The sequence below is a fragment of the Onychostoma macrolepis genome, chromosome 21 (assembly GCF_012432095.1).
Source record: "Onychostoma macrolepis isolate SWU-2019 chromosome 21, ASM1243209v1, whole genome shotgun sequence".
NCBI classification, from domain to species: Eukaryota; Metazoa; Chordata; class Actinopteri; order Cypriniformes; family Cyprinidae; genus Onychostoma; species Onychostoma macrolepis.
Window position 1 is genome coordinate 30695740 of NC_081175.1, and position 21804 is coordinate 30717543.

The window sequence follows — 21804 nt, forward strand, 5'->3', positions numbered from 1 at the left end:
AGGTTTATTTCTAATCCCTGAGGAGATCTCCTGACTGTAATTGTAATGCGTCTCACGACTCCATGGAGAAAATAAACGCTTGTGTTCAAGGACGGAGTGTGATGAGCTGAAAACAGTGTGGAAATACCAGAGTTTGAACCAATGCATTTCCATGAGCAGCGTCTCGCGTCTGTAGAGTTTTCCATCTGTGTGAGGTCAGAGGAATAAACCCGGAGAGCAGACCGGCGGAAACCACAGAAATCTCAGGCCGCTGTCTGGGTGGCTCTGCTTTATTCAGGCTGATGCGGTTTTGATCGAACGCTGCTTTAGAGATGCTCTTCAGGGTCATGAAGGACAAAGCCAGAAACATTATTTCCCTGCAGTCCATCAGTCTGAAGAGGATGACAAGCTGATGATGAAATCCAGGAGGCAGCGGCTCTGATAAAGTCCTGCAGTCAGAAACACATCTGACCTTCAGAGCTGCTTTTAATGGATCATTCTCTTCATGAGTGCATGATAACATCAAGAAATGCTTTTGTGTTTCTTGGCGATGTCTTTGAATTTTCAGGAGATTTTGAGTCATGTGCATCAATTGATAGACAGACAGACAATAATTAGGGCTTACTATTAAAACTAATAACTGTTAAATTAATAACCGTATTAATTAACGTATATGTGCATAGTTATTTTGAGGGGACAGCAAATTTACACTGTTATTCAAGCTGTACACTCACTACTTTACATTGTAGCAAAGTGTCATTTCTTCAGTGTTGTCACATGAGAAGATATAATAAAATATTTACAAAAATGTGAGGGGTGTACTCACTTCTGTGAGATACTGTGTGTGTGTATATATACATACATACACACACACAAGCAAATATTGTTACTGTCTGTTTGAGCTGTAATAAAGAGGTCATGTCTGAACCCCAACAGAAGAGTTGATGTGTTTCGGAGCTGCTTTTATAAGCGCTTGATTTCACAGCTATAACATCATCTTTTAAAAAATATCTGCGAGACATGAGGGATCAGCGGATCAGAACTTCACACGAGTGTTTCTGCAGGAGGAGACCCTCGAGACTAAGAAGATCTCTGCTTTAAACAGCAAAGAAACGTCTGATGAGAGACAGACGGATATTTAACAGCACACGTGAACACTAGAACATGACCTGACATGCCAAGCCTCCGTGTTTAGTTGGATTTGTTTACACAATATAAAACAAATACAATGAAAACAAACAAGCAAAAAAAATACAGGTCATATACAGTACAGGGACAGGCAGAAACCTGCTAAAAAACATTTTCAAAAACTATTGTAGTACATTTTACAAGAAAATACAATCTCAGTCTTTCACATTTTCTTCAATGTGTTACCAATATTTAGATTTTTTTTGCACCCTCAGATTCCAGATTTTAAAATAGTTGTATCTCAGACAAATATTGATACTGATAATCAGATCACATCTCACATCTGTAAAGAGCTGTAGAATCTACAGTAACGTCATTAATACAGGTGCTGGTCATGTAATTAGAATATCATCAAAAAGTTGATTTATTTCACTAATTCCATTCAAAAAGTGGAACTTGTATATTATATTCATTCATTACACACAGACTGATATATTTCAAATGTTTATTTCTTTTAATTTTGATGATTAGAGCTTACAGCTCATGAAAGTCAAAAATCAGTATCTCAAAATATTAGAATATTACTTAAGACCAATACAAAGAAAGGATTTTAGAAATCTTGGCCAACTGAAAAGTATGAAAATGAAAAGTATGAGCATGTACAGCACTCAATACTTAGTTGGGGCTCCTTTGCCTGAATTACTGCAGCAATGCGGCGTGGCATGGAGTCGATCAGTCTGTGGCACTGCTCAGGTGTTATGAGAGCCCAGGTTGCTCTGATAGTGGCCTTCAGCTCTTCTGCATTGTTGGGTCTGGTGTCTCTCATTTTCCTCTTGAGATTCTCTCTGGGGTTCAGGTCAGGCGAGTTTGCTGGCCAATCAAGCACAGTAACACTATGGTCATTGAACCAGCTTTTGGTACCTTTGGCAGTGTGGGCAGGTGCCAAGTCCTGCTGGAAAATGAAATCAGCATCTCCATAAAGCTTGTCAACAGAAGGAAGCATGAAGTGCTCTAAAATCTCCTGGTAGATGGCTGCGTTGACTGTGGACTTCAGAAAACACAGTGGACCAACACCAGCAGATGACATGGCAGCCCAAATCATCACTGACTGTGGAAACTTCACACTGGACTTCAAGCAACATGGATTCTGTGCCTCCACTCTTCCTTCAGACTCTGGGACCTTGATTTCCAAATGAAATGTAAAATTTACTTTCATCTGAAAAGAGGACTTTGGACCACTGAGCAACAGTCCAGTTCTTTTTCTCCACAGCCCAGTTAAGATGCTTCTGACGTTGTCTCTGGTTCAGAAGTGGCTTGGTAGCCCTTTTCCTGAAGACGTCTGAGCGTGGTGACTCTTGATGCACTGACTCCAGCTTCAGTTCTCTCCTTGTGAAGCTCTCACAAGTGTTTGAATCGGCTTTGCTTGACTGTATTCTCAAGCTTGCGGTCATCCCTGTTGCTTGTGCACCTTTTCCTACCCAAATTCTTCCTTCCAGTCAACTTTGCATTTAATATGCTTTGATACAGCACTCTGTAAACAGCCACACCTTTCAGTAATGACCTCTGTGACTTACCCTCTTTGTGGAGGGCGTCAATGTTCGTCTTCTGGATCATTGCCAAGTCAGCAGTCTTCCCCATTATTGTGGTTTCAAAGAACAAGAGATACCCAGAATTTATACTGTAGGGATGGTCATTTATTCAAACTCAAATGTAAATATTCTAATATTTTGAGATACTGATTTTTGACTTTCATGAGCTGTAAGCTCTAATCATCAAAATTAAAAGAAATAAACATTTGAAATATATCAGTCTGTGTGTAATGAATGAATATAATATACAAGTTTCACTTTTTGAATGGAATTAGTGAAATAAATCAACTTTTTGATGATATTCTAATTATATGACCAGCATGTGTAATCACCAATCATTCTTACAGGTCATTCTACTCAACTTCACATCCTTTCAAACCTTTTACATGCTCATTTCATGCATGGACTATGATCTTCACAGGCTCTCAGTGAACATCTCCTGTTGATGAAATCAAGTGACTAAATGATGACAGAATGGACTCATAATGAAGCGATGATAAGAGGAGATGGCTGTGTTCCTCTGGGTCTTCTGAAGGTTAAAGAGCATGCCGTCCATACGGTGATTTCAGTTCTCCAGGCCAAAACCCTTCATATTTTATTAAACCGTGTGACGAATCTCTCTGTTGCATAATTCATTGTTCTCAGACTCTGTGGAGTTTGTGAAAATGAGCATCTAGTGCATTATTATTAGTCCGCTCTCATTTAAAAAGCATTTAAAACAGCAATGACTGATTATATATACAGCACTTTATGCAATATAGATGGTTTCATAGCAGCTTCACAATGAAGTAACAGAATTATGCATATTGATGTTTCAAATATTTTTCAAATATATTTCGAAATATACAAAAATGACACACACATATATTTTCCCCAGAATATATTTACATAAATATATTTTTGTAGATTTTAAAATGTATTTTAAAAGTATATACAGTGTGTATATATATATATATATATATATATATATATATATATATTAAAACATTTCAAAATACAATATTGCAATATTAAAATATATAACAAAAATTAAAATGATAAATCTAGTTTTGATATCTAGGCTTCTCCATATGCATTTGCATTTATCTAATGTACTGTATAAATGAAAATGGATTTTATTGCCCCTAAAATACATTTTAGTGCATGAAGGTCGAATCTGAATATATTTTCAGTTTTAAAAATATGTTCCATTGAGCTGTATTGTTTACGACATATATTTATCATATGTTTAAAATATACCTTGACCAGAAAAAAACAAAAAACAAAACATAAGCATTTGTATATGTTGTTATGTTCGCTCTGTCATTGTGAACTCATCTCACTGAAGCTCTTTACTGGGTTACTGGCCGTGTGATTGATAATATGTGATGATCTGTGGTAAATTGCCAAATTATATCTGTAATCTTTTATCTTTTTATACCTGCAGTTATAGCTCTAGTTCACTGTTAAACTTATTTTATTATTTTAGATTGGAAAAACTGCTTCTCTTTTTTTGCTGCATTGTTATGGAACGAGCCGCAGAGTGCTATAATGTTGGAAACTCTCCCTTCTTTAAAAGTTTTTAAAATCGAAACATGTACTTGCTTTAATTTTCTGATTTGTTATCGCATGAGTACACGGCTGAACATTGTTAGTTTTATGTGTTTGTAACTTTTCTGTGCCCCCTTTTTGGCCAGGAAGAGATTTTGCATCTCAGTGTTGCCAACTTAGCAATTTTGTTGCTAAATTTAACAACTTTTCAGACTACCCTAGCAACAGTTTCTTCCAAAAGCACCTAACATAAAATTTTGCTATTTTTTAGAATTTATTTGGCAATTTTTAGCAACTGTTGATAAGCGAATCAAATTATAAAAGGCACACATTTTCCATCTAAATTACACAAAAAGAGGAAACCAAAGATGCGTAGCATTACACACATCACGTGTATTACGTTTCCTGTTATTTGCAATTGTTCAATTTAATAATAATAATTTAATAATTGTTCATTTATGATACACCTTGTTTGTAGCTTGTACCTGCGATTGTTGATCAGTTAGTACACTAGAAAAAATATCTAGAAAAATGGAAAAGGTACTAGTAATTTTCCCTGTAAAGTTACCCTGTAACCCAAAAGCACAAAATACAATGCATAATTTAAAATGCAGGGAAAAAAACCTTGTGAAAAATCAATACAGAACATGTCTTCATGTTAACAGTGGATTGTGCTCTATTTCTACAGATTTGCCTTAAAGTGTATTAACTAACCACTTATACACTGCTTCAAATTGTTCAGAATGTGTAGTTTTACAAGTTTACTAGCTAATAAAAAAATCTTAAATTGTTCAAAAATGTTTAATTATTCAATATTGTATTAAAAAATACACTTAGGCCTATCTATATTTTAACATTATATTTTATGCATTTATTATTTTTCCAAACAAATCTAAATGAACATATATAAAATATATTTTTGCTGAGATTTGATGCAGTGACACAATGTTGCGCTGTGATTACGCAATGACGTCATCGCGCAGTGACATCACAGTGTCATTTAGCAACAAATCAACCTTCCTTTAGAAACTTCCCCTGAAAATGAGATGAGTTGGCAGCGCTGGTGGGACTATCCTGGTAAAACGAAGGATAAATAAATAAAAATAAACTAAATCCGTGTTGTCTCGTGGCAGCTGGTGTCTCGGGTTGGGCTCGGATGACGTCTTTGCGCGGCTCCCAGTGATTCTGCATCTGTTGCGTTTCCACTCTCTGCAGAGCAAAACAGTCCTGTTGTGATGAACGATGAGGCCAACTACACCGGATCATTCATGTTTATCTGTAGTTAATGTTAGACCAGTGCTTGGAGAAGAGTTGGGAGGTTAACAAGGTTAACCCATGCAGCGTTTATTCCAACGAACCAGTTCCAATGATCCCATGCATCCACTTTTAAAAATAAAGCTTCCAAAATAAGTTTTTAATCGCCGTGATGCCATAGAAAAACCATTCTTGGTTCCCCAAAGAACATTTTAGTGAACAGTTCCTAAAAATACACTTTCTTAGCGTGATTTTAATAATCTAAAGGAACATTTTGCACTGTTAATAACCTTTTGTCCAATGAAAAGATGCCATGGATGTTAAAAGTTCTTCATAGAGCCATCAATGGCAACAACAAACCTATATTTAAACTATATTTTTAGTGTAAGACAGTGTTTGTTCCAGAAAAATGCCATTAAAGGCATATACAAAGAAAACTGTATTTTTATTTATTTATTTTACCTATGCTTTGAAAATAATTTAACCAAACTACTAAAACAATTTGCTTTTGAAATGTGGTATAGACCTTAGTTAGGTTAGTTTTTTTAGTTTTTATTGGAAGTATAAACAATAAACTTCAACAATTAAATACAACATTGGATGACATTATGAATACAGAAATAATATAGGAAGACAATCAGGAAAAATTAATAAATAAAACAAAGTACAGAGGTAGTAAATTCAACAGATCATTATACAGTTTCACAAATTTGACACTTTTTTTGGTGTTAATATTTTTTAGTGTTATACTCAGGTAGTTAAAGTCACAAAGAAAATTATGTAATTTGGGTAATGTTGAAGAAAATTTACATTTATGAATATAATATTTTCCTAATTGTTTCCTTATTTCTTTCTTTAATAGTTCTCTTTCTGTGATGTGTTTTTGGCAGTGTAATTATACCTTCTATTTTATTATTTCTATTGCATACCCTCCTACTTTCTCCTGAATTCTATTGTCAGATTGTGCTTTCACGGAAAAGCAACAAAAACACAATTTCCCATCAGCGCTCTCGCTCACGCTTGCAGTGACGCAAACGCGTCGGTGCGCGGCGCACGCGCAGTGCGGCGTAAGGGGGACGTGCCGTCGAGTGTTTATGCGCGTAATGGCGGCGGACAGGTTGTGATGAGCCACGGCGAAAAAAACGCAGCCAGCGATCCAGCCCTCGGTCAGTTTCCACAGCGGCGACACGGAAGAACGCGAAAATGCAGATCACGCTGAAAACCCTCCAGCAGCAGACGTTTAAGATCGACATCGACGCGGAGGAGACGGTGAGAGACGAGCGCGCGAGGGCAGCGCGCGCTGCTAGCGGCTAACGGCTAACAGCTTTCTGTCAGCGTTGTCAATAAAACACGCGAAAACTCCAGTCAAACCACTCAAATACGCTGTAATTACGCTGTAACTTTAAGTGAATTTTAAAGACTAGCTGCTGTTTGCGCTCGGCGCTGTTTACGGAGTTCTGTGAACGGTTTAGCATTAGCACGTTAGCTGCTCATAAAATGAGTTTTTACTTTCACCGAAACAGGATAAAAGTTATCTAAATGAGACATAAAAGTAGTGCAGGCACTCTAAAATCACAATAATGGCCATTTAACCATCACACTGACTTTTTAGTCGTGTCAGACGGACAGTTAAAGAGTAACGTTAATTTGTGTGTTTTAGCAAGTCATGCTGTGGCGTTATAAAGGTTTTAACGCGTGTATGTGTATTATTAGTGTGTGTGAGAGAGGTGTATAAATACACACACACACACACACACACGTATGTGTGAATCTGCTCCATGAACATGATTCATGTGATTTCCAGACACGTGGATTGAAAAGACTTGAGATGTATACTTGAACACACGAGGGCTAAACATGTTTAAAAGAGCTTCGCTGATGGATTGATCTGTTTATTTTCATTAATGCAGTGCTTACAGACAGTTAATGTCTTTATCAGGCTGCTTTGACTGTGTTCTAGATGAAAGCTTTCTGTTAGATGTGCAGTTGGTTTAGTTTGGCCTCACAGGACACAGTTCATGAACTGTCTGCAGCTTCAGTCACTGAATGATATTACAGTGTTATCTCAATCTGCTGCTTGTCTTTGTGTTTTGGTCCCAGTTAGCCAGAAAAGATAACATTCACTGCAAACTGATGATACTCATGTATCTATTAGGGTGGATGTTTTGGGTATTAAAGGGAACTTTCACCCTAAAATGAAAGCGAGTAAATGACAGAATTTCCCTTGCTTTCAGTTAATGATTCCCATTGACTCTCATACATTAGTGCCCCCTCCCCCCTCCCCAACTGTTTGGTTACCAACATTTGTCACACACTACCAGTCGAGTTTTTGAACAGTAAGATTTCTAATGATTTTAAAGAAGTTATTCAGCAGCTGAATTTTCAGCATCATTACTCCAGTCACATGATCTTCAGAAATCATTCTAATATGCTGATTTGCTGCTCAAAAAAAAAAAAATTTTTTTTTTTTCAGAATTCTTTGATGAATAGATCCAAAGATCAGCATTTATCTGAAACAAAAAGCTTTTGTAACATTATACATTACACCATTCAAAAGCTTGGAGTCAGTGTGTGTGTATATTGCCAAAAGTATTGGGTCACCCCCTTCTAATGAAACCGGTTTGTCTACTTTAGTAATTTCCATGAGTACAAATCTTAATGTTTAAGCACATAATGATGTTTTAGGGAATTGTGTGCTTCTAATTTTAAAGCAACAGTTTGGACGGGACCCTTTTCTATTCTAACATGACAATGCCTCTGTGTATAAGGCAAGGTTCAAAAAGAAATGATTGAGTCAGTGTGGAAGAACTGCAGAAAGCCAGCTGAACACCTCTGCTGTGACTTTAAATGCAGATCTTGAGCCAGAAACTCTTTACCAAACACCAATGACTTGTACATATGGGATACAGTCATTTTAGACACTTCTAAAACTGTTGCAACAGAGATGTAAATACAATTTTTAAATACATGAATTATGTTTCCATCTTTGTTGCCACAGTTTTGGAAGTGCCTTTTTCTGTTCTAAAGAAGGGGGTGTCCCAATACTATTGTCCATATAGTGTATGTACAAGACACTGGTGTTTGGTAAAGAGTTTTTGGCTCAAGATCTGCATTTAAAGTCACAGCAGAGGTGTTCAGCTGGGATTCTGCAGTTCTTCCACACTGACTCAATCATTTCTTCTTGAACCTTGCCTTATACACAGAGGCATTGTCATGTTAGAATAGAAAAGGGTTCTGTCCAAACTGTTGCTTTAAAATTAGAAGACTTTTGGCAATATAGTGTGTATATATATATATATATATATATTTTTTTTTTAATGAAAAATTATAGAAATTAACACTTTTATTTAGCAAGGATGCTTTAAATTGATCAAAAGGCATGATGATAAAGGCATTTATAGTATTACAAAAGATTTCTATTTCAGATAAATGCTGTTCTTCTGAACTTTCTATTCATCAAAGAAACCTGAAAAAATTCTACTCTGCTGTTTTCAACATAATAATAATTATAAATGTTTTTTGAGCAGCAAATCAGAATATTAGAATGATTTCTGAAGATCATGTGACTGGAGTAATGATGCTAAAAAGTCAGCTTTGAAATCACGGCAATAAATACAATATTCAAATAGAGAACAGTTATTTTAAATAATAAAAATATTTCAAAGTTGTACTGCTTCTGCTGGCTTGGTGAGCAGTATTTAACAACAACAAAACATTAAAAATCTTACTGTTCAGAAACGTTTGACTGGTAGTGTATATCTTCATTTGTGTTTAACAGAAGAAAGAAACTCGTACAGGTTTGGAACGACTTCATGGTGAGTAAATGATGGCAGAATTGTGTTTTTGGGTGAACTTTTCCTTTAAACTTTGATAGTTTACAGAAGAGTTTTTATTTTTACCCATCTGCCTCTAAAAACTAGATAAAAAAACTCTTTATCTGGGGCAAACGACACATTTGTGTAGTTAAATAAGACGTGATCCTCCTCGGATGAGGTGAAGTGTCAGCAGTGATGGGTTAAAGGTCAGCTGGACCTTTAGGAAGGAAGACACTCGGTGGGTTTAGTCCACACTTCCTGTTTATCAGACCTTTTGGAACGGCTTATTCTTAGAAATACTCTTTCTCAGGACAGCAGCAAACATTTTGACCAGCTTTCCATTTCTGGCTCCAGTCAGATGTTTTTTGGAGTGCAAACAGCCGCGTCAGATCCGGTCCAAACCACTTCCATATTTGCTTTGAGATCCGATTGATATTGAAGTTTTGTAAATGTTTCAGTCCACATGGTCAGATCAGATATTGGAATAGTTGTTTTGTCGTTTGGGATGTGACCTAATGTCCTACACACTCATTTACACAAACACAGCACAAAAGCAGTCATAAGCAGCAGGTATATTTGTAGCAATAGCCAGCAATACATTGTATGAGTCAAAACTATACATTTTTCTTTTATGCCAAAAATCATTAGGATATTAAGTAAAGATCATGTTCCATGAAGATATTTTATAAATTTCTTACCGTAAATATATCAAAACTTAATGTTTGATTAGTAATATGCATTGCTAAGAACTTCATTTGAACAACTTTAAAGGTGATTTTCTCAATTTTTTGCAGCCTCAGATTCCAGATTTTCAAATAGTTGTATCTCAGACAAATATTGTCAATTATATTATCAATGGAAAGATTATTTATTCAGCTTTCAGATGATGTATAAATTTCAATTTCAAAAAATGACCCTCAGGACTGGTTTTGTGGTCCAGGGTCACACATGATCTGATGATGGTTTTACAGGTTTACGGCAGTCGTGAGCTGGTTTTAGTGCCACAGAAGAGCGTCTGTGTGCTTGTTTGCTCTCTCATATCGGACTTTGATTTGTTTTCTTCTGCTCTGTCTTTCACAGGTAAAGGCCTTAAAGGAAAAAATAGAGAATGAAAAGGGAAAAGATAACTTTCCGGTGGCGGGACAGAAGTTGATATATGCAGGTACGTCCTCAGCGTTTGATAAGGTGTGACTGTATGGCGTCTGTTTCCAGCTGATAAGGATGTGACCTGCGTAACGCACATGATTTGTCATCATCTTATTGTGTTATCGTGTGAAATGCAGTGATAATGTACAATTATGCAGGAGAATCATTCTGACATTTGTTTATGAATGACTGACGCCTGTCAGATTCAGACGCGAGCGCTGCGGACTGACGAATAACGGCTTGTTTATTTTAATTACTTTGTCTCCTGCAGGCAAAATCCTGAACGATGACACGGCTCTCAAGGAGTATAAGATAGATGAGAAGAACTTTGTGGTGGTTATGGTAGCAAAGGTGAGGCATTATCAGTCTTATCGCCTCCTGCATGCAATTGCTCCTCTGTGTGATTCTTGACGTCTAAAAAATTCTGAAATATGTTCAAGAGGAATTTTGAAAACATATGTAAATGGCTGAAGTGAAAAAGTGTCATTGCTTTGAGATTGAGACCATTTTTGGATCTAAATCAAGCAGCATATACTATTGCTTGTTATAGGGCCCTATGAAATCTGTTGTTTTCCCTTTTTTATTTTTTCTGTGTTCTGTTTTAATGGTTAAATTCAATTTTAGTCATCAAAAAGCATGTATAATAACACACACTACATTTTTAGGGCCCTATAAAATTGGTTTTATTTTTTCCTAAAGTATGTTTTATTTTCCCCCAGTTCCTTGTTTTGCGTTTTATTTTTGTTTTAATGGTTTAATTCCGCTTTAATAATCGGAAAGCATGTGTAATTAAACTTGAGCATTTTTACATCAGTTTAATAAAATTTCAACAGAAATGACATTATTAGGGCCCTGTGAAATTGGTTGTATTTTTTTCTTAAGTCTGTTTTATTTTCCCGAGCTCTTTGTTTTCTGTTTGTTGTGTTTTTCCGGATTCTGTTTTAATGGTTTAATTCCAATTTAGTCATCAAAAAGTGTCTCTAATCAATTGAATTCATAAAACTTTGATTTAATTTTCCCAGATTCATGATTTAACGCACATGTATTAAATAAAATATTGTAATTAAATGAAATTATTAACAATTTAATCAATCTTTTAGAATGTAATCAAATGTAAATTGAGCAATTCCTTTTATTTTTGGCAGACAAAGTGGTGCACAACCAAGGTTTAAAATTAAAACATGGAAGATAAATGTGCGAACACTGAACTGAATCCCCTTTTGAATCCTCTGAACAGACACATACAAGTAAAATTCTAACAAAATACCGATCTCGACAATCATTCTGGTAAACAGTGGGTTTTGTCTCAAGTGAACGAGAACAGCTGAGAAAGAAATCAGATGCGTATCATTATATTGGATCCGTGCATCAGGTCTTAAAGGGGCAGCAGCCTATAAATACCTGCTGCTGTCATCTAATCAAAACACATTTTTGACAAAGACGAATCTATATTTAATTTATACAGTGAACTCTATGCAGTGTTATTTTACACTTAATTATTGCATTTCTGTACCTGAATACTACCAACCTTATTTTATTTGTAACATTGTTCTGTTGTATTTATCTATGCTTGTAATTTGTGTGGTGTTATTTTTACTGGCTGTTCTCTGTCTCTTTAATCATGTTTGGTCTTTCTTAGGCTTTTTGCTGTGGTATCGAAGAAGTACTTAGCTTTGAATAATGGAAAGCAAAGTTACATTGATTTATTTTTTTTTTATTTTTTCTTCAAAAGTAAGGACTTGCCAAACTAAATTGACCGTGAAACGCATTTTATTGGATTGTACAGTTTTTAATGTAAATAGACAACGGTTTTATTCAAAGGTGTCTAACTGATATATTTAAAAATCTATCACCTGAATGCATTTTAGAATTTTTGTCTAGTGCACATCTGAAATGTCTTTTATAGCCTTTTGTTAATTGTATACCTTGTATACAATTTGTTGATCCGTTGAACCACTAGTAAATGAGCTTAACTCTGCGTACTGGTGTTATAGTTACTGATGATATGTTAGTGGGCTCGTGGATGTGATGTCAGTGTGAAGTTGTAAGTAATGTGATGTTTCTCCTGCAGCCTAAAGCGGCTCCTGCATCGGCCTCTTCATCTGCTGCCACAGCGGCCAGCGCCGCCTCCTCCAGCACTACAGCGACCCCGACCCCTTCTTCCACCCCGGCCGCAGAAACCCTGTCTGAGAGCGCGACTGAACAGGACAAACCCGCCGAGGAGAAACCCGCCGACACCGCTGAGCCCTCCTCTACACCCGCCAGGTAAACACACTAGGGATGTCACAATTCTCAATATAATATCAAACCTTTCAGTCTGACATCCACGGTTTAATACGCACTTGTGAATTGCGGTTTTTCGGTGTTTTTATTCTATACTGTAATAAAGGCTGTGTTGATTAGCAATAAATTATAAATATACTTAATTATAAAAAATACCTGAGATGCATTCAAGAACACAGATACATTGCTGTAGTCGAGTGTTTATTGTCGTCTTGTTTAATCATTCAAAACATTTATGTAGCTTTATTTAGTTACAGCGATAGCAATGCCTTTGTCCATATTAGGGGTTTATGGGAGCATCATGAGTTCTATTACTTCTGTGATGCATGTGTGCAGTTTCTGCGTGAGGGTGCCCTCCGGCGTCCAGTATGAATGAAACAGACATTACATGTGTTTAAAGCACTCCATGATGGCCAATCCATCCTATTTTGGGTAAAACTAGGAAAAATAACACCTCTCTCAAAATACATTAAGTAGACAATAATAATCCATGTCTTTATCAAGTTTACAGGAGTTTTTTTAAATTTATTTATTTGTTTTAAAGGAGACCTATTATGCCCCTTTTTAGAAATGTAAAATAAGTCTCTGATGTCCCCAGAGCGTATATGTGAAGTTTTAGCTCAAAATACCCCATGGATAAATTTTTATAGCTTTTTAAATTTGCCACTTTTAGGGTATGAGCCAAAACGTGCTGTTTTTGAGTATGTTGCTTTAAGTGCAAATGAGCTGTTACTCCTGGAGAAGAGGGCGGAGCTTCAAGAGCTCAAGCTCCAGCATTAGCAGTGCTAGCCTTTGCAAATAAACATTCCACCATTAGCACTAGTGTTGTCAAAAGACCCGGTACTTCGGTACCAAGTCGGTACTAAAAAAATGAAAACGTCACGGTACCAGGTTTTTTTAAGTACCGGTGGTACAGAGTACCCGGTCGACCCGGTTCTTGACGCGTAAGGACCTATGATTTCCGCGATGCAGAAAACGTGGACGGAATCTCGGAATCCAGTTGTAAAAACGGAGTTTACAGTTTAGCACGGAATGTCACGGAATTTGTCAAAGTTTGGATGAATTAATCAAAAGTAGGTCGTCACACTTTAATCAAATCGCGACATGGACTAGTATCTGTAAATATTAAGCCGCAAAAGTCGATTCAGGTATGAATCCCGCATGTTCTGCGAGTCTCTGTGTGAATGAATGAATGAATGAATGGCAGAGGCAGCGTTTTACACTGAAGCGTGCGACGCTCGCGGTGATTTCAGCATCTGCCGTCTCAATGAAGACATAAATACATAAACAACATCTACAGAACTGCTCTGAGAGTCCCTTCACGAGCATTCTACCGTTCCATTTGAGTAAAACCAGCTTCATATCATATAGCTACACACAGAAATGTAATGGTATTCACGGCAACCCGTCAAAATAAAAGTTTATCTTAAAGACATTGTGCCAAAAATATATTACTATTATTTAGTAGAATGTATGTGATACTATTACTACTGTTGATAAAAAAATATATATTTTTAAAGAAATAATCACAATATTTCTTCCATATTTTAATTTTAATAGTAAATCCCCTTTATTTACCCCAAAAATAAAATGTTTAAATTTCATTAATTAAAAGACAAATTAAATTTGGGTGAAACTTTACTGTTTACTGTTTTTCATACTTTGATTACTTGCGGAAAAACTTGAAACACAATTTAAATAAGTATGAAGAATGGCATTGATTTTTGTACATTTTATTTTTGTTTGACTATTATTAAAAATAGTGTGTTTTTAATTAGCATGTGGTACCGAAATTGGTACCGAGAACCGTGGATTTTCACTGGTATCGGTACCGAATACTGAAATTTTGGTACCGTGACAACACTAATTAGCACAAGCCTGTTATCTTTACAAAAAAACATACTGTTTCAAAGTCAGTCATCTGATTATACTGTGCATAATAAATTTGCGTTTATGAATTGCATGGTGCGATAGCTGGTCTCATGCTATCACAAACTTTATAAGTCCCACTTCTGATTATGAGCTCGACGACTTCAAGCGAGCGACTCACATTGCTTTCATTTGCAACTTTTAACTACCACATTCCTATTCACAATCATTCTGATAGCACTTGCATCAGTGAAAACGGGCAGAGACAATGATAGCTTTAGCAATTAGCCTTACAGAGTGCCAAGAAGCTCTTTCAGAAGGGCAATTTGGAAAACAAACGCATCATACTTACTTTGTCTGGAGCTGCCGTTCAGGCACGAAGCGTTGGTATTGATTCCTAAACATTTAGGGTACTTTACAGATTTTTTTTTCCAGGATATTTCCTTCGAAAATGAACTTTAATCACAGTGTCCTCTGCTCAGATCGGGGGAGATTATGGCGACTCCTATGTTCATTAGTGCATCCCAAAACACAACACTTGTAAAGCCTGTATTGAAGGCATGTATTGAACTGTGTGCTAACTCTATTGTTGCATCTCTAAAACACACATACACACACCCAGACAAATGCGTGTCCATCTATATACTCAATTACTGCTGATTAGATGTGAGTGCTGTTGCTGGATGGGTCTGGTGTCTCTTCTAAAACAGCTAGTTTCAAGTGGAGCTGAATAAATCTAGGGCAAATGTATGTAAAATAAATAAACAGAAGGATATTTCAGAATGTCATATGGGATATCTTTCCACTGTGACCATTTCATATTAAGCTTATTGTTTTTTTCTCCTGTTTGCAGTTCTTTGCCAAATGCAAACATATTTGAAGAGGCGACGTCTGCGCTGGGTAAATTAGCATATTCACACATTCTCCGTGTCAGTTTTTGAATTCAGAAGTAATTTCTGCGGGATGAAGTGAGTTTGTGTGTGTTTTGTGTGTGTTTTGTGTGTGCAGTGACGGGTCAGTCCTACGAGAACATGGTGACGGAGATCATGCTGATGGGATACGAGAGAGACAGAGTGGTGGCGGCACTGAGAGCCAGTTTCAACAATCCTGACCGCGCCGTTGAGTACCTGCTCACGGTGAGAGACTGACCGTCTGAATATAACACCACAAATCTTCTGTGTTGACATTTAAATCAGCGCATTACAGTGATTTAAGGCAAAACACCTCAGGTTAGTAGGTTAAAATTCTAACTAATAGACATCATTAGACTTTCAGCAATTGATTAATCACAGTATATTAAAAATTGTATTACAAATTTTCTGAAATGCTGTTTAAATATGCAAATGAGGCATTATCTAACTAATTATACATCCGGTTACATACATTTCCAGAATAAAAATCTAAACGTTGAATAAAAAAAGGTTCAAAAGTAATAATATTGCTGACATTAGGACTAAAGGTTTTTCCCAAGGGGATTTTGGATTTCTGTTTTTATTACTCCGTAAATCAGAAAATATTGTCAACAGACAGAAAAACAAACACATTTAGAGGTCGACCGATATGGGTTTTTCTCTGGCTGGTGCCGATATTTAGGAATCTGGGCAGCTGATGGCCGATATATGGTGCTGATTTTTTTGGTCAATTCTTTAGCTCATAAAAGAGAGTTTGAGTAAATGTTTATTGCAGGATACATAGTAGTAGCAGCCTAATTCATAGTAATAATACATGGTTCAAAACGGTTCTGAAGCTTTTTGTTTATGTTTGCTGACAGACACCAGTGTTTCCCACTAGAGATGTAACGGTATGAAAATTTGTGTTTGCATAATCACTAAAACAGTAACATTACCAATGATGTTCAGATGTTAAATGACAACATGACTGACAGCAGTTTAATAACATGTTCAAATATCTAATGTAAATTTTTAAATAAAACTTTGAAAAAGTTTCTAAAAAGGTAAACCTCACATTTCAGCCTTTATATAAAGAAAAGGGTTGTCAAAATGATAATTGATTAATAATTGATTATATGTATTTTATCTGCTCCATAAATATTTCTAGATAACTTATCTGAATTGTTTAAATGTGTAGAATCCACATGAGCTTGTTTTTCCTCAACCGGTCAAAGTTTACAGCAGGGCATGCAAATCCGGTCTGTTTTTGGCCAGACAGAAACTGCACACAGGCTGAATGTAAATATAAGTCTCTGTAAATCCATTCTCTGACAGCAGGTGGCGCTAATGAAAAAACTGAATTAGAGCCGTTTCCCGTAAACTCCGTGGACAAAGCAGTATTGCGATTAAGAACACTTCCTTTAGGTATTAGATGGAGCGAAGATGACCCCAAAAAAAAAAAAAAGGCCATTGAATCATTTCTGAAGACAGTCAGAACCTTCAGAGGTACATTCATATAATTAATTAATTCATATATTAATTTGTATAATTCCCTTAGGACTCTTTTAAAACCTCCCAGCTTTTCCGCCCTATTTTCACTCAAAACTAAACTAAGTTACTCTGCTGCTGAGCGCACGTGACTCCGTTACTGAAAACTGTGCTTTATGCTGGACAGTATTTATTTATCATGAGTTGTTCAAATCCCGGTAATCGAATACGGTTTTAATAATTAAAATATGAAACGGTAATACTAACTGTGGGAAATTTTATCATGATTTATCGTCAAACCGGTAATCGTTATTTCCCACAGACGTGCAAATGCAAATTCATTCTCTGCCAGCAGGAGGCGCTGTTGGAGCGGAGATATCAGGCATCATTTGCAGCACAATCGGCCGATGCAGATTAATTAAAAAATGCCAAAAATTGGCCAGCTGATCAATCGGACGACCTCTAAACCCAATTTCACCATGTTTTTAGGAGTAAAATGTTGTATAAATCAGTGAATGAAATATGAACAAACCTTCAGAACATAGAGACTATAAAGTTTGGTGTTTGTGGGAAAAAAAACAAGATATGGATTGAGATTGAAACCTACAGACTCAAATGGATAAAGTGTAATAAAACAAATGCTTAAATGTGTGTTTTGCATGCTTTCTTCCCACTAGTCTGAAAAAAAACGTGTTATAGAAGCAAAATAGACGACAAACTGACCAGTGCCTGAGAAAAGAATGCTCTTGCCTTAAAGGGGACATCAGATGCCCATTTTCCACAAGTTGGTATGATTCTTTAGGGTCTTCATGAGAAGTCTATAACATACTTTGTAGGGCTGTGCAGTTAATCGTATTCGATTATCATGTGCATCTCGTCAGTAAAGCCGGTTTCGTGATTAGCAGTAAATTGCCATCACCTGCTTTCAGACGGAGCGGCAGTTAATACACAGAGCCGTAGATCACTGACAAGCTACGCTAATCTTCGATTATGAACGCGATATTGCCTAGCTTGTCAGTGAACTGCTAATCACGAAACCGGCTTTACTGATGAGATGCGCACGATAATCGAATACGATTAATTGCACAGCCCTAATACTTTGGTTAAAATTTCTCAATGGTAGTGTAAAACAACGCCCTTTTACCCTGTCAAACACAGCTCTGTTCACAGCGAGCCGCTTCGGTGCATGGCCCTTTAAATGCTAATGAGCTCTGCTGACCCCGCCCCTCTCTTCCGTGGGGTGACGAGCCGTTTTCATGAGACTGTAAACTTTAGCCGCGGAACTTGCTAACTAGCAGATTATTAGGAATGCCAATTTGCAAAGGTTCATAAAAGAACCTAATACTTGCTTCTTCTGGAGGTGAAGCTTGATCACGAAGGATTCGCGTGAACATAAACGCATTTAGGTAAATCGGGGGAGCATTCCCTTCAAAAACAAATGTAATTCTCTGCGTCGTCAGCGGCTCAGATGTCAGGAGTAAAGGACGACTGCTATGTTCATTATTACATCCAACAACAAAACACCTCAATCGCTCAGGAGCTATTCCTGTCTACATCTGCTCTGATTACAGCTCACTCAGGGCGGAGCTTTGGTAAAACACTAGTGTCAATCAACAATCGTGGGAGGGGCCTGGGTCTGTGTGACGTACATCAGGCCAGAGTCTGAGAATGGCTTGATTTGAGAAAGGGGTTATTGTTTTGGGGAATTAAAAAAAAAAAAAGCACTGGGTGGATTTTTAGCATTATAGGGTGGATGTGTACACAAATTAGTTCAAACACCATGTAAAAGTGAATTTTGCATCCGATGACCACATTAAATTTGCAAAACAATATATCTATTGATGAACGTCGGTCGTGAAGACCCTTCCACAAAAAGTGATTTATATACTTATACTTTACATTATACTTACCCTCTCTTATTTTAGTAGGTGTTATGTTCTTCTGTGCTGCAGATGTGTTTTGGGGATGCATCTTCTGAGGCTTGTGTCTGTGTGTTGTAGGGTATTCCTGCAGAGAGCGAGGGCAGTGTAGGAAGTGCTGACCCCGTGGCTCCTGTGGGAAGCCTCGCTCCTACTGTGTCCACAGGCCTCTCTTCACCGTCCAGCACCGCCCCGTCACAGCCCAGCACAGGATCAGGGGGTGAGCGACACACACTACACACGCTTTACTGACGGTTCTGAGTGACAGCACGCTTCTCTGACTCTGTCCTGTGTGTGCAGCCAATCCTCTGGAGTTCCTGAGGAACCAGCCGCAGTTCCTGCAGATGAGACAGATCATCCAGCAGAACCCGTCTCTCCTACCAGCTCTACTACAGCAGATCGGCAGAGAGAACCCGCAGCTCCTGCAGGTACACACACACTTCTGGATGGTGCCGATTTTACATTGAACGTTAAATGGTGATGGGGGTGTGCGATATTGGCACAAAATAATATCTCGATATTTTCTGGGATTTTATCGACAATGATAATTAGATGATATTTTGCACAATGCACAGAAGCTGCATCTGAAGTGGCATTTAGATGTTACTGTTTAATGCAGGACATGAATGCATTTAACCTGCAATTACACATGCATCAATAATATTTTAATATGTTAATCATAAAACATTGAACAGATACTTTAAATGTGAAATTAAAACCGCCAGTAGGTGGCAGCAAGCCACTGTTAATAAGTGAGTCATTGCGATTGAACAGAATCATTTAAACGGTTGATTCATTCAGGAACGAAACACCGTCATGTTGCTCAGAGACGCAAAACAGTGCTGTGGCTGTGTTTGGAATTATTTTTGTTGTCCAAATAGCACAAAAACAGGCAATATGGTGTCTAAAACATAAGTCTCTTAATTACCATCTTGTTTATTGAACTGTTGTAAAAAATCAGTATCACATCAGCACATCAGAACTTATTCCTCGTCTCGTGTTTCACAGCAAATCAGCAGCCATCAGGAGCAGTTCATCCAGATGCTTAATGAGCCGGTGCAGGAGGCGGGGCAAGAAGGCGGTGGTGGGGGCGTGGCCGAGGCTGGAGGCGGGCACATGAACTACATCCAGGTCACACCCCAGGAGAAAGAAGCTATTGAGAGGGTAAAACGCTTAACGTGTTTTCAGTTTAAGAACAGTTATTACAGGTGCCGCTATATTATTTGCCAACTCACGCTATCAAATATAAGACTTTAAGATGTGCACAAATAAAATTAAATACTGTATGTCCTATAGTGGCACACGTATAACTGCAAAACAGGGTGCCCATTTAATCGTAATAGATATAAAATATGCAAATCGTACATCCATAAACACCATAAAGTAAACACCGTCATATTCATCAACATTTGGCATAAAAATATTAATAATTGCGCACTGCTCTGAAACCACAAGCCTGTAGAATGCGAGACGGTGCCGTATTTTGACATTTATTTAATTAAATCATTATTTTTAAGTTTAATAACATTATATCCTAATGCAGTTCCTCGTCTTCCGTTCCCAATTTTATAACTTTTTTTTTTATACGATTTAAGAGATGTCTATGAGCTTAAATTTGATCAAACTGAAATGAAGATTTTTTAAGTACTCTGTAACTGTGAAAACTGTAATGAGTGAAAACATGACACCAGAGCCCTGTCCGTCTGACTTATATGTGCGTGCGTTTGAGGGAGAGTACATAGAAATACTCAGTATGCTTCAGTAATTATTCACAGTAATTAATGGCCACAACAAAGCTGTTGATTTGCACTTGCGAGCCCAGAAAGTCTGTATCGCTGCATCCTCAACTCTAGTTTTTCTAACTTTGTTCTGAGCCTTGAGATACTTTTTAAAGCCTGAATTTCAAGTTTATCTAATTACACCGAGGCCCTTTAATTAGAGAGAGATACAGATGGAGGATCTGTCTGGCGAACGATCAAAGGTGCGCGAGTCTTTTCCCCAAACGGACACCAGGAGTCTTTCTGTGGTCTTATCTAACCTTTCCGTGTTTCCTCTGTTTCTTCCTCAGCTAAAAGCCCTTGGATTCCCAGAAGGACTCGTTATACAGGCCTACTTTGCTTGTGAGAAGAATGAAAATTTGGCTGCAAACTTCCTTTTACAACAGAACTTTGATGATGATTAGAGGAGGAGTGGCACCCCGATCATTTTCCACCCTTTTTTTTTTTTTTTTTTTGAATGATCATTTTTGAGGAGAAAATCTATACAAATACACACACACACACACACTCTCACAAACACACAGGCTGTCATATTCTGTCTAAATTTTACACACTGGATGACATGAGCACGTCTGTCTGGAGATGAGCACATCATTTGTTCATCTCCAGAGGCAGAAATCAGTAAAAGCCTCTTTGCTTCATCTAACACTTGCCTGTGTGATACCTGTTTGTTTTTCATTTGTTCTTTTTTTATGACCAATAAAGAGCATTGTTTTCTCCATCGTTAGGACATGTTAGCAGGTTCAGGGGGTCGTGAGATTAGTTTTCCATGAATTGGGAATCCTAATTGATTGGGGCATTTGGTTTAATCACATTATCAGTGTCCCTGTTCAGGGCAGCGTTTTTCTTCTGTTTCTTATCGCCCTCTTTCTCTTATTCAAGGTGACCATTAATAGGGATCCCAAATACTGCGGTTTTAAATGACAGTAAAGATTTTAAAGAAGCAAATGGAGTTATGATAGATTGGTTTCTCTCTTTATCAGCTCTTACTGAGGGTGTTTTGAGTGATACTGACACATGCAGCCCTTATACATTAAGAACCATTAAAAGCATGTATATGACTTCCATAGTTTGACATTAATATCACTATACTGTCATTTTTACAGGGAAATAAACGTTTTCAACGTAAATACAGA

The 21804-nt window shown here is 37.2% G+C and overlaps 1 protein-coding gene across 1 annotated transcript; it reads left to right on the plus strand.

The window, feature by feature from the left end:
- The first annotated feature begins 6531 nt into the window (after positions 1-6531).
- rad23b (RAD23 homolog B, nucleotide excision repair protein) lies at positions 6532-21804 on the plus strand. The gene is made up of 10 exons (XM_058758609.1): positions 6532-6749; positions 10376-10457; positions 10713-10792; positions 12513-12706; positions 15447-15493; positions 15602-15729; positions 18972-19110; positions 19191-19318; positions 19899-20054; positions 20959-21804. Exons 1-10 carry the CDS (start codon positions 6684-6686, stop codon positions 21070-21072), a joined length of 1134 nt encoding a protein of 377 aa, XP_058614592.1. The 5' UTR covers positions 6532-6683; the 3' UTR covers positions 21073-21804.

What these genes read in the sequence shown, in the direction of transcription:
- rad23b (XM_058758609.1), top strand. Translation starts at nt 6,684, where the DNA reads ATGCAGATCACGCTGAAAACCCTCCAGCAGCAGACGTTTAAGATCGAC. An exon ending in CCGTTGAGTACCTGCTCACG is followed by an intron (nt 15,730 to 18,971) that starts GTGAGAGACTGA and finishes TGTGTGTTGTAG; the next exon opens with GGTATTCCTGCAGAGAGCGA. An exon ending in AGAACCCGCAGCTCCTGCAG is followed by an intron (nt 19,319 to 19,898) that starts GTACACACACAC and finishes CGTGTTTCACAG; the next exon opens with CAAATCAGCAGCCATCAGGA.